Genomic DNA, 13,669 nt, shown 5'->3' on the forward strand with positions numbered 1-13,669 from the left:
AACTATCTCGACGACTGGCTAATCTTAGCTCACTCTCGAGACGTGTTATGTGCACACAGGGACCTGGTGCTCTCACACCTCAGCCGACTAGGGCTTCGGGTCAGCTGGGAAAAGAGCAAGCTCCTCCCGGTTCAGAGCATCTCTTTTCTCGGTTTGGAGTTGGACTCAGTCTCCTTGAAGGCGCACCTTACGAACGAGCGCGCCCAGTCGGTGCTGGCCTGTTTGAAGGCGTTCAGTGTAGTTTAGTGTACCTTAGTTTACTGTAGTTTAAGTGTGTTTAGTTTAGTATTCTTTAGTTTAGTTCAGTAAAGTATGTTTATTTTAGTTTAGTGTACTTTCAGTTTACTGTAGTTTAAGTGTGTTTAGTTTAGTATACTTTAGTTTAGTTCAGTAAAGTATGTTTATTTTAGTTTAGTGTACTTTAGTTTACTGTAGTTTAAGTATGTTTAGTTTAGTATTCTTTAGTTTAGTTCAGTAAAGTATGTTTATTTTAGTTGAGTGTACTTTGGTTTACTGTAGTTTAAGTGTGTTTAAGTTAGTATTCTTTAGTTTAGTTCAGTAAAGTATGTTTATTTTAGTTTAGTGTACTTTAGTTTACTGTAGTTTAAGTGTGTTTAGTTTAGTATAGTTTAGTTTAGTTCATTAAAGTATGTTTATTTTAGTTTAGTGTACTTTAGTTTACTGTAGTTTAAGTGTGTTTAGTTTAGTATAGTTTAGTTTAGTTCAGTAAATTATGTTTTATTTAGTTTAGTGTACTTTAGCAAAGTTCAATTTAGTTCACTTCAGTTTAGTTAATTTTTTTGTACTTTAGTTTACTGTAGTTTAAGTATGTTTAGTTTAGTATACTTTATTTTAGTTCAGTAAAGTATGTTTATTTTAGTTTAGTGTACTTTAGTTTACTTTAGTTTAAGTGTGTTTAGTTTAGTATAGTTTAGTTTAGTTCAGTAAAGTATGTTTATTTTAGTTTAGTGTACTTTAGTTTACTGTAGTTTAAGTGTGTTTAGTTTAGTATACTTCAGTTTAGTTCAGTAAAGTATGTTTATTTTAGTTTAGTGTACTTTAGCAAAGTTCAATTTAGTTCACTTCAGTTTAGTTTATTTTGTTGTACTTTAGTTTACTGTAGTTTATTTTAATGTTTTTAGTTAAGTGTACTTTAGTTAAGTTCAGTTTAGCTCAGTTCATTTAGTTTAGTTTATTGTACTTAAGTTAAATTAAATTTAGTTTAGTTCAGTTTAGTTTATTTTTTATGCTTAAGTTTACTGTAGTTTATTTTAATGTTTTTAGTTAAGTATGCTTTAGTTAAGTTCAGTTTAGTTCAGTTCAGTTTAGTTTATTTTTTGTGCTTTAGTTTACTGTAGTTTAGTGTATGTTAGATTAGTTCAGTTTAATTTAGTTTAGTGTACTTTAGTTTACTGTAGTTTATTTAAGTTTGTTTAGTTTAGTATACTTTAGTGTACTTTAGTAAAGTTCAGTTTAGTTTAGTTCATTTAGTTCAGATTACTATAGTATAGTTGAGTATATTTGAGTTCAGTTTAGTTTAATGCATTTTTGTTTATGTAGTTTATTTTAGTGTGTTTTGTTTAGTGTACTTCAGTTAAGTTCAGTTTATTTTATTTTATGTCCTTTAATTTACTGCAATTTAGTATTTGTTGTACTTCAGTTCAGTGAAGTTAAGTTTATTTATTGTAGTTTACTATGTTTAGTTTAGTGCACTTTAGTTTATTTCAGTTTAGTTTAATTTAATTTAGTTCAATTCATTTAGTTTAATTTAACATTGTATACTGTACATCAAAGAAACTTGTTATTTCCATCTTATTCCATCACTGTACTTTGGTACTATAATAGTATATTCATTATTATTATTATTATTATTATTATTATATTTTTGTTTTTTTGTTTTTTTGGACTAAACCAAAACATTTTGTGTGAGCAGCCCAGATTTTTAACAGATAAACTATACCACCAGCTATAAGACAGTTTTTACTGTACAACTGTAAATGTACACAATTGGACACACTTGCCTTTCTGTGTGTGAAGGCTGTCTGTATATACAGAACTTTGGGGTTTTATTGCTTGTTAAAGTCAGTACTGATATACTGTATCTCTGGGCTTCATCAAGACGACAGCTGTTTAGACAGTGATTGATGAGATTCTGTCCAATGCACACGCTATGATCTGAGCATCACTGCGCTAGTGTTAGCATTATTTAACATTTTTAAAGGCATGTTTGACAGATTCAATCAGCTTCCCATATCTACAGATATGGACTGGGCACAAGTCCCATTGGACGTATTTAGTCCAAAACAAAACACTCATTACTAATTACATTAATTAATTATCATTAAATTGATTCTTCTCAAACAACTGTCACACTAATTAGCCTTTATCTGCTATAGAGAGTTTATCACCTATTAAATCTTGGAGATGTCTTTGACTATAAAAAAAAACATAGTGACTACCCCACATGTGGAGTGTGTACCTCAGCCTGGTTTAACTGTTTTCTCAATAGGCGGGAAGAACCAGCATCCCTCAAAATACCTTATTAATGAAGTTTACTTTAAAAAACATTAAGGAATGGTAGACCACCCCTGAGTCGTTCAACCTGATGTGAATCTCCCAGAAAGAGATGATAATGAAGAAACCTCTTCAAAGCATTTCAGTTTAACAGCTGGAGCTCATAAGAGAGACACTGAGCAGAGAACCATGCATTAGAAAATCCTGCACCTCATTCTTCTCAAAATTGAGTGTCAAAACAGAAACGTATATCCATCACCATGCTACAGTAAAATCCAGAGCTATTTTGGAACCACGATTAGTTATTTCTTAATGTAAACACAGTTCAGTGAGAATGAATTGCAGCAGCTGATCTTGTTGTTTATTTGCACATGTTGTCTGCGTTCTTTTACAAGTAATTCACTATAGGAATTATGGAATTATTATTAAATCAGATGTGCAAACACTGCAAAAAATCTTTTGCTTAAGTATTTTTGTCTTATTTTCTGTCAAAAATATCTAAACATACTTAAAGCAAGAATAAATTGCTCAAGAAGCAGAATGGCATAAGATATTAAGTCTTTTTTTACAGTAAATTTAGAGAAATTCAGTGTGGTTTATGCTTAAAACAAGAAAAAAACGATTTGCCAATGAGGTAAGAGCAAAAAACTTGTTTTCCCTTTGAATTAAGTTATTTTTCTTACCCCATCGGCTAATAGTTTTTTCTTGTTTAAAGCAGAAACATTACTACATTTAGTTAGATTTCTCGGAAAACAAGGCAAAATATCCTATGTCATTTTACTTCTCAAGAAAATGTATCTTGTAAGAATGTTTGGATGTTTTTACTGGAAAACAAGACAAAAATGATAGTGAAAATGATTTTTTGCAGTGAGCATACCCAAAAAAGGTGTGCCGAATGCAACTTAGCACACAGCAAAATTCGATGAATCACTGCTATGATTAATAGAAAATGTACACAACGTCTCTTTTAAAGTCACATTAATATTAATCATTTGGGGAAAATGCATTTAATTGTCATGAAAATAAAGTCCTAATGCGTAAAATCTTAATGATCCTAAAAATAGGCTTCCTTTTCTGTATGTAAATTGTATTATTTATTTAAATACTTCTATAGTTTTAGCAAAATATAATTGTCTCTCCTGATTTTGGGGTGACATATGACCCAGACGTGTTCTTGACAGGTGTCATGACTTACCCAATGAGAGCCTGCTTTAACATAAAATAAGAAGTAATTTTATGAATTGTTTCTGGATATTCATATCATGATTTTTATTCTAAACACATACTGTAGCGTTGAAACCGTGACTATGGTTGTTTGTAAGACAGATCATTCCTGCAATCCACTTGTGCATGAAAACACAGGGAAATGCAGAACAGACTTTATCTAAATATGGAATATGGATGTGACATTTTGCCATGGCAGTTTTCCCAAAGGCCTGCTTACTGGGTGAGGTTTATATAGCTCTTGTCCCAGATGAGTAATGGCACTGCAAAGTGACTTTTGAGAGCTTCTGCCCAGAGTTTCAGGGATTGTTGAGAAGATGAGAGCAAAAGAGAGGGAGGGTGAAAGACAGAGAGAGAATAAGGAGACTAAAATTCAACTATTGAACAAACAAGTCTCACTTCATGAAAGAGCAACTTGTTGAATAAAAGCGTTTAGTCACCCTTGAAAGGCAAATTGGCAGAAAGAAGCAGTTTGGAGGTTAAAGACTGCAAGGCAAATGATAAAAAAAGACTGAGAACTTTTTTTAAAATATGGACTGTTTTTCTGAGATATCATGCTTTTTTATTTATTTATTTTTTATTTTTTTTAGCCTAAACGGGGAAGTTGTTGAGATTTCAATGAGGTTTCATTTGATTTAAGAGCTGTTGAAAAGCAAACTGTTATCCGACAGTACCTGAGAGAGAACAGCATCTAACCCAACAGGTGAGAACTACTTCTTGAAAATACACTGCAGAAAATCACTGAATCGTTGTTTTTGTCTTGTTTTTCATATTTCTAAACATCCTTAAAAAAAGATACATGTACTTGTGAAGCAAAATTGCACAAGATATTGTATTAAACTTGTAAGTTTATCTTGAATTAAGTTTCTTTTTATAGCCCTTTTGGATGTATCTTGTTTTTATCATAAATCTAACTTTTATTGAAGTTTATGCTTAAAACAAAAAAACGATTTGCTAAAATGGGGTAAAAATAAAAATGAAAAATGTTATAAGAAATCTTCGTACAACTATTTAGCACAAAGGTCTTGTTTTAAAGCTGTTTAGATATTACTAGAGAATGACAAAAATATGAGTAAAATTTTTTATTATTTAATTATGACATTTTTTTCTCAGTTGGCTTTAGTATGTATTTATAGTAGAATTTGTTTGACCCCAAAACCGTATATGGTAATTTTATATTTTCCATGCAAAAGTACACTGGAACTCTTGTTGATTGAGCCATTGGGGAGATTATAGAACAGAACAAGCCCTCAGTGTTACACAAGACAGAAGATCCAAATAATCAAACTTCTAAAATGGAATATTCATGTTCAACAAGTACAAAGATCAAAGAGTTAAACGGTTCATGTCAGATCTGAGATGAAAGACTATCGTTTATTCTTCTACACATTTAATTAAAACTCTAGAACTTTGAAACATTCAGAAAGAGTGCCATCTCTAACCAGAGAGAAAAAGACTTCTTGGGCTGACAAGAACATGAACTCTCTCACAAAAATAAAATGCCAAAGGATTTTCTATTTTTAGAAAGCTATGAAAAGATTGCCCACTGCTAGAGAGATGTGGTGGTCCATGAAGGATTTTTCATCTGAGAAAGCTGTGTGATATTAGAGATTTTAGAGGAATAGTGCACCCAAAAATGAATTTTGTCATCAAAATAATCACCCTCATGTAGTTCCAACCCCCTTTCTACAGTGGAACACAGTGAAAAGAGTTTCACGCTGCTCTTTTCTGTATAATGAATCATATAGAGACCATGGGGCTGTCAAGCTCCAAAATGTACCATAAAAGTAGTCCATGTGATTCATGCGCTATTTTCCAAGTTTTCTGAAGACATGCAATAGCTTTTTTTAAGTAACATACCAAAACAAAAGTCGCTATTCACTGAAATCCTTTCCATCTGCTGTAGCTTTCAAAACTCATTTGCACTTCCACGTATTCGAACTTGCCATGTCACGACAAGCGAGAACCAATGGCATTTGGCACCATTGATGTGTTTTATATATACAGTGTATATATATATATATATATATATATATATATATATATATATATATATATATATATATATACTGGCGGCCAAAAGTTTGGAATAATGTACAGATTTTGCTGTTTTGGAAGGAAATTGGTATTTAATTCACCAAGGTGGCATTCAACTGATCACAAAGTATAGTCAGGACATTACTGATGTAAAAAAACAGCACCATCACTATTTGAAAAAAGTCATTTTTGATCAAATCTAGACAGCAGACATCACTCCAACACCTTATCCTTGAGTAATCATGCTAAATTGATCATTTGGTACTAGAAAATCACTTGCCATTATATCAAACATCTGAAAGCTATTTGGTTCGTTAAATGAAGCTTAACATTGTCTTTGTGTTTGTTTTTGAGTTGCCACAGTATGCAATACACTGGCATGTCTTAAGGTCAATATTAGGTCAAAAATGGCAAAAAAAGAAACAGCTTTCTCTAGAAACTCATCAGTCAATCATTGTTTTGAGGAATGAAGGCTATACAATGCTTGAAACTGCCAAAAAACTGAAGATTTCATTCAAAGGTGTACACTACAGTCTTCAAAGACAAAGGACAACTGACTCTAACAAGGACAGAAAGAGATGTGGAAGACCAGATGTACAACTAAACAAGAGGATAAGTCCATCAGAGTCTCTAGTTTGAGAAATAGACGCCTCACATGTCCTCAGCTGACAGCTTCATTGAATTCTACCCACTCAACACCAGTTTCATGTACAACAGTAAAGAGAAGACTCAAGGGTGCAGGCCTTATGGGAAGAATTGCAAAGAAAAAGACACTTTTGAAACAGAAAAACAAAAAGAATAGTTTAGAGTGGGCAAAGAAACACAGACATTGGACAACAGATAATTGGAAAAGAGTGTTATGGATCTTAACCCCATTGAGCTTTTGTGGGATCAGCTAGACTGTAAGGTGCGTGAGAAGTGCCCGACAAGACAGCCACATCTATGTCAAGTGCTACAGGAAGTGTGGGGTGAAATGTCACCTGAGTATCTGGACAAACTGGCAGCTAGAATAACAAGGATCGCAAAGCTGTCATTGCTGCACATTGAGGATTTTTTTTATGAGAACTCTTTGAAGTAGTTTAAGAAGTTCTGAACATTTTTTTTCAAATTGTGATAGTAATTTTTCACATTATTAATGTTCTGACTATACATTGTGATCAGTTGAATGCCACTTTGGTGAATAAAAGCACCAATTTCTTTCCATAAGAGCAAAATCTGTACATTATTCCAAACGTTTGGATTTTACCGCGCTGTTTTTCAATTATTTTCTTATGTAAACACGCTAGACAGTCATTTTTTATCGTTTTGCTGTTTGGAGCACCACCTTTTTTTAAATGGTGTGTCAAGTTAAAAAGAACTCCAACTGATAAAAATGTATCTTTGTGTTCTGCTCTATTCGTGGCGCTGCACCAAGCCCTTTGTGTTTTGCAGCAAGTATGCGTTCGGCGTGCGTCTTTAAGTAATGACAAACTGGGAGTAAAAAATTCAGGAACTAAGCATTTTAAAGGGGATTTAGTCATTTAAATGTCTATTTTAATGTATATATATTTTTTATTTATTTTCAATACATATCGCCCCCTAGTGGCCCACCAGGAAAAGACGCAAAAAGACGTTTCAGTATATATATACTCCAAACAGCGAAATGTGGCGCGATTATCAAAAATGACTGTCTAGCATGTTTACATACGAAAATTGTTATTTTTAAAAGATAATATAATCTAATATAATCGTTAATAGATGTCTATGATGAAATCTAAAGTATGTCCCGTGGGCTACAGGAATCCTGAAATTCCCTTTAAAACTTAGTCTCCCATTCTGATTCTGGTAAATGATGACAGAATTAAAAACATTTCTTGAACTTACCTTTTAATAACTGTGTTTGTCAATGTTTTTGAATAGTTTGATTACTGTATAATAGGATAATATTAATTGCATTTTGTATCCAACTTAATTTGTCTATTTTTAATCTTGTATTATCAGTGTATGAGCCATGGGGACCTTCGTTGGAGGATATTTTAACGTCACCTCTGAGTGCCCTGTCAATGCCACGTACCGCCACTTGGGGGTGCCCTACTTAAAGAAACTGGCCCATTTGGATGAAGCTCTCTACCAGGAATTCTACGTTCTCTGGATTGCACTAATAGTAGTAAACACGCTCATGTTTGTGGTCGGCGTCGTTCTAAACAGCCTAGCCCTCTATGTTTTCTGCCAGCAGAGTCGTTCTCGGACAACACCTGGCATATATACCATAAACCTAGCAGTGGCCGACCTGCTAGTGGCGCTGTCGCTCCCTGCACGCATCGCTCTCTACCACAGCGGTGGTAACTGCGTTGCCTGTTTCTACGTTCACACCTTCAGCTACTTCGTAAACATGTACTGCAGCATCTTGTTCCTCACCAGCATCTGCGTCGACCGCTACATGGCAGTTGTGCGATCCACAGGGACCGTTGGACGCTGGCGAAGCCCCGCAGTCGCTAAAATCGTAAGCGTTTGCGTGTGGTTGTTCGCCGTGGTAGTCACCTATTCCCTGCAAACCTCCGCGCTTGAGTTCCATGGCGTGTCTTGTTGTCGTTTAGCTGTTCTTTTCGTCCTAACTTTGCTTGAATTCGTATTGCCGCTTTTAGTCATAGTAACGTTTACCATACGCGTAGCATGCGCGCTGGCGGACGGCAGGCTCATGCCGCAGAGCTGGGGTCGCCGTACACGCGCGGTAAGGCTGCTCGTAGCTGTTCTAGTGGTGTTCACTATTTGTTTTACACCGTATCATGTGCGCGAGGCTGTGGTGTATTTCCAGCTAGGGGGCAGCAGAGAGCAGCACGTAGTGGCATACCATGCTACAATCACTCTCAGCAGTTTAAACAGCTGCCTCGATCCTGTGGTTTACTGCTTCGTACCAGATAGTTTCCGCACTACTCTTCGCAAAGAACAGAGAAAGAGGTTGGCAGAACATCCGACTGCGAAGGGTAACCAGAGCAACAAAGGTTCCGGAACGCCTACGGCCATTGCGTACAGTGTGGCGACACTCACGCTAACACCATATTTACTGCCATCCAGAGACATCCCTGCCTGAATTGAGTGACAGAGAGTAATGAAACTCAAACAGGCACTTTAGCAAGAGATATTAGAAATGTTGACAACCACAAACAGTATGCATATTGTCTTTTTGTGAAATGTATTGCTTGAAAAGTGTACTCGTTCTACCTTTCTTTCAAATAAATGTCATTTGCTTTGATATTTTGTTAATGCAATGACATTCAGACATTTTAAAGTGTGACTTTAGTGTCCAAATATTTTTTGGGGAGCCATACATAACAGTGAACTCTTACACCCTACACGGAGTTCTCGTGCGAGCTGTTTATTTTGCTCCTCACTTGATTTAATGGAGCTGTTCGCTCATGTGTTTATGTGTAGAGAGACCACACTGAGAACTCTCAGCAGAGTGCCATGCAAGTATAAAGTGGTCGGAACTCACATTTATAGATACATTAAAGTAAAGGTAAAGTTAAACAACTTTTGCATTACCAAGAGCAAAACAGTGGCATAGGTGATATCATAGATTTTGGGGGGATGGGGGGGGTGTTGTACTTGTTTGTTTTGATTATTGAAAACCAGACAAATTTGTATTTGCGTCCAGAGGCGTTCAGGTGATGTCCTGGCCTCAATAACAGTGCAGGTTGCAGAACAAAGTGTTATATGTATATGTATACTAATTATATGTAATATAATTATATATTTTAATTATTTACCCTTTTTTAAATCTTGTTTTGGAGTCAATTATTTTCGGTTTTGACTGTAAGACACTGAAATGTATTCTACCACAAGAGGGCATAATTTCTTTTCAAATGGGTTGTGTATGAAGTTGCAGCCATAGGTTTTGTAATAACATTGTAAAGTAACACACAGTTTTTCACGTTGAAGCACTAACAACTCTAAATTTTCATTTATGATGCTAGATTTATGCTTAAAACAAGATAAAAATGCTGATGCTGTAAAAATTCAGGATATTCTCTCAAAACATGTTTTACTATCTTACATGATTTTGCTTCTTAAGTCATTTTATCTCATTTTAAGGATGTTTTGACAAAAATAATGTGTGATTTTTTTGGCCATCCAGTTATGAGAACCCTGGAGTGGAGATGTGAAACAGCATGGCAGATCTTTCACAGAACCACGTGATGGTTCTTCCTCTGTGTGTAAGCAGTTTAGCTTCTCACTCCACCTGCTGATGGCCACCTCAGCATCTTCACCCAACAAAATGAGGAACTTAAAGTCAGCTGCTGCTCGCTGCCTCAACATTTCTCAGCTTATGTGAACACCATGTGAATAGAAACATCAGGGTAGAGCCCAAAGTTTTAATGAAATGCATCAACACTTGGGGTGGCACTGAAAAAAAAATTTGTGGACAATGGTTCCACACAATGAAAATGAGTTTCCTTGATATTTAATTAAAATGTAGGCTCTACTCAAATACTTTGTGTAGCGAAAACCTAACTGAATTGAGTTAGCCTAACTTAAATTTGATCTCTTAAAAAATCTGTTTTTAAGTCAACAAGTTGCTAGCTAGCAAAAAAAAAAAATAATCACATTTGCATATACTGTATATAAACAGGATAACCTATTAGTATGGTGCTGCTGAGATTTACAGATCCCCAGTCAGTCATTATACTGCTGATTCCTCAGTATTTGCATCATGACAAAAGCAATACACACTGATATTTCAATAGTGATGTACCCATCCATGACCTAACCATTAGCTCCACTTTTCTCCACAATGGTAACTCTCAAAAAGAAAAACCAACATGACAGAAACTCATCTAAATCCCAACATAACAGAACATTAAAAACACAAGTCTCCTACTTGTTTCAGTTTGTGTAGAAATTCATTAAAATAACACTTACTCAAAATTTACTCTCCCAATCTAGTCCCATGCCAAGCATGCTGAGAACTGGAAATGCCCTGCCTGGTTTCAGCAATACATTGATGCAACAAATATGGATTAAGTAAGCATAGATGGGTTGTGTATTATGAAATTAAGTTGAGACCGAATGCTAAAGAATTGTGTTGCATTAGCTAATTAATTGAGTTAACACCATCTGACTGTGTCGAATATCACGTGGACTTTACGCAATATAATTATGTTCTCACCTCAAACACAAATGTATTAAGTTGATTTTAAATGTACTGGAGTAGTATTTTCAATAGAGCTGATTTCCCCTTTTTCACACTTTGATATAAGGGAGGAATCTGCATGAATTCTGTTTTATTTAATCTCAAATCCACCTAATTTGAGGTTTGAGAGTAAAAATCCATAAAGGTAATTCATAGAGACCCACAACACTCACGTTAACATGCTTAGGCCTGTTTCACACCGCAAACATGAATAGCGTGTAACAGCAACGCTTACTGAAAGCCATTCGTTAGCATTCCCATTCCTTTCAATTGCCATTTAATGCACTTTAAAAAAAAAAATCTGTCCATGGAAAAATATGAACTACAGTGTAATAATTACGATTCAAATCTTTCATAGAAATAAAATAAATTGTCAGAACACACGGCGATTCTTGTGCTTTTTGCCATCACTTGGTGCAGTTCCAGCCAGTGGTGTAGCCAAGGGTAATTAGACTCTGGCCCACCCAGAATATTAGAGGTTTTTCTTTGAATTCAAATATATATTTATAAAAATTAATTTTAAAAAAAGTGTAAAAAAAAAAAATGCTTAAATTCTGTTTTCTGAAAGTGTGAAAGAACTTTCTGAATGCACCACTTCTCTGTTGTTAAGTAAAATATGGTTTTAAAAAATTGGGGTGAAAACTTGGCCCATCCATTTTTATTAAGGCCCACCTAAAAGTAATTTCCTGGTTGCGCCCTTGGTTCCAGCATCTACTAGAAGCTAAAACAGACTCTGGCATGCATTCAAATTTCACACTGACCGTGTTTTTGCCACATATTAGTTGCTGAATACCGTCCATAATAAAAATGATGGGCAAAACACTCAAACCTTGGTTTTATAGTTTTCAAACATGCTTTATAGCAAAGACATTTAATATTTCACACACACATAGAGGAATTTTCCATACAGTTTCAAACATAATTGTCCCTTTTGAAAGTGTGTTTTATACAGTATATGTGTTGTGTTTTCTGTCACTGTGTCCCAGGTGAGTCTCTTAAAATGTCTAAATTGTTTGCCTGATATTTCTGCTGCTGGTTAAACTAGTTTTATACTCTGCACTAGTGACTTTCAACACAGTAGCACATTTTAAAGTCAGTTGTTTGTATAACGTGACGATTGCTGATTTTATCTGCGTGTTCAACTCAACATGGTTTTGATGTGAATCAGTCTCTTTGAATGCTCAGTTTTACTGGGATATTCTTTGGGGGTTTTTTAACACCCCTAACCTTGAGTATTAAACTGTGATGCACGCATGCACGCATCATTCTACTGGAATAAGTTTAAATGATTTAATAGTTATGTTTTTCCTTGAATGTTTTTTCCTGTAATTTCAAATATGGGAAGATTTTTTAGGCTTAATAGAAGAATTTGCCTTTTCCTATTGAGGAACCTCAAATCTATAGGTCTGGCTTATATGGCTTCATATTCTGTTACGTTTTTTCCCATGAACAATTTCAACTGTTTCACATGTGTTCATAAATCATGTCTGTTTCCAGAAGTTACGCTGATTCTTATTTGTTCTATAATGTGTAATTTGTCATGTTATAGCAAGAAAGAAAATCTCAAACCTCAGTACAAACACAAGCTTTCTTTTATCAATCTCTGTTTATTCATGAACAACAATGCAGTGTTCAACACTAACTGTCAGCTGTCACGGTCCTGTCACTCTGTCAGTCTGGGTTTTTGTCTGACAGGACCGTGACATCATCGTCCCATGTCATTCGTTGTCTGTCTTTGTGTGAGCGCACGGTTTCGGTTGTATTCCCTGCCATGCGCTCTTCGGTCTGTCTTGTTTCATGTCGGGAGACATTCAAGGACACTTGTGCTCCATGTCTGTCTGTTATTGACATGGGTGCATCGCACTTATGACATCTTGGCAGCATGTGCTCGCATCAATAGTTTGTCTGTCTCTCGGGAACACTGGTCCGTCTTGCGTTGCGCTCGCGTTGCGTTGTGCACCCGGGTCGCGAACTGTCTTCATGTTGTGCTGAGGTTCGGTCACTTCGGTCTAAGGTGTAACAGGTGTGTGTGTGGCCGAACTCCGCACAGGTGTCCTGTCTTGTTTTTGTCACCTGTTGCATGCATCGCGTGGCATTTGTCTCGCGATGTACGCTCAGGTTTCGTTAGTGTGAGATGCGTGGCATCGCTTGGTTTGGTGTTGCTACGCATTCTCTCGTCTTGTTTGTCGGTTGGCATGTGCGTATATTGCCTTATTGTCTTGGCGACGTGCGCTCATGCCATTCAGGTGTTTTGTGTTTTGTTTCTGTATCGCCGCGTGTCTCTCTGTCTTACGTCATACCCTGGCTCCTTGTTTGCTTATTATTAGTTCATTTGCCTCACCTGTCTCCTGTAAACCAGTTGGATTTCTCTCCCTATTTTAGCCTCCTCGTGTGTGCTGTCCAGTGCCAGTTCATCTTGTGTGTATTCCAGTCGGTCCTGTTCGTTGGTCTTGTTAATCGGTCTTGTGTCGGTCCTGTTTATCATTCCCATCTCTACCCAATCCAGTTGGTCCTGTGCCCTGTTTTCCCTACCCCAGCCTGGATACCCTTTTCCCCCTTCGAGGTAGTTTATGTTTATTGTTTTTCACACTTGTGGGAGTTTGAGTCTTTTCCCTTTATTTTTTGTATTCAATAAATTCATTTTTTGTTACTCTGCTATTGGGTCCTGCCTCTGCATTCATGACAGTCAGCGATGAGATGTGCTGGAAAAATACCAACAAAATA

General features: G+C 35.8%; 1 protein-coding gene across 1 annotated transcript; it reads left to right on the forward strand.

Moving 5' to 3' along the window:
- Positions 1 to 4,056: 4,056 nt before the first annotated feature.
- LOC127420669 (G-protein coupled receptor 20-like) lies at positions 4,057 to 9,613 on the forward strand. The gene is made up of 2 exons (XM_051663119.1): positions 4,057 to 4,441; positions 7,756 to 9,613. Exon 2 carries the CDS (start codon positions 7,766 to 7,768, stop codon positions 8,843 to 8,845), a length of 1,080 nt encoding a protein of 359 aa, XP_051519079.1. The 5' UTR covers positions 4,057 to 4,441; positions 7,756 to 7,765; the 3' UTR covers positions 8,846 to 9,613.
- Positions 9,614 to 13,669: the final 4,056 nt, after the last annotated feature.

The sequence above is a fragment of the Myxocyprinus asiaticus genome, chromosome 30 (assembly GCF_019703515.2).
Source record: "Myxocyprinus asiaticus isolate MX2 ecotype Aquarium Trade chromosome 30, UBuf_Myxa_2, whole genome shotgun sequence".
Taxonomy (NCBI): domain Eukaryota; kingdom Metazoa; phylum Chordata; class Actinopteri; order Cypriniformes; family Catostomidae; genus Myxocyprinus; species Myxocyprinus asiaticus.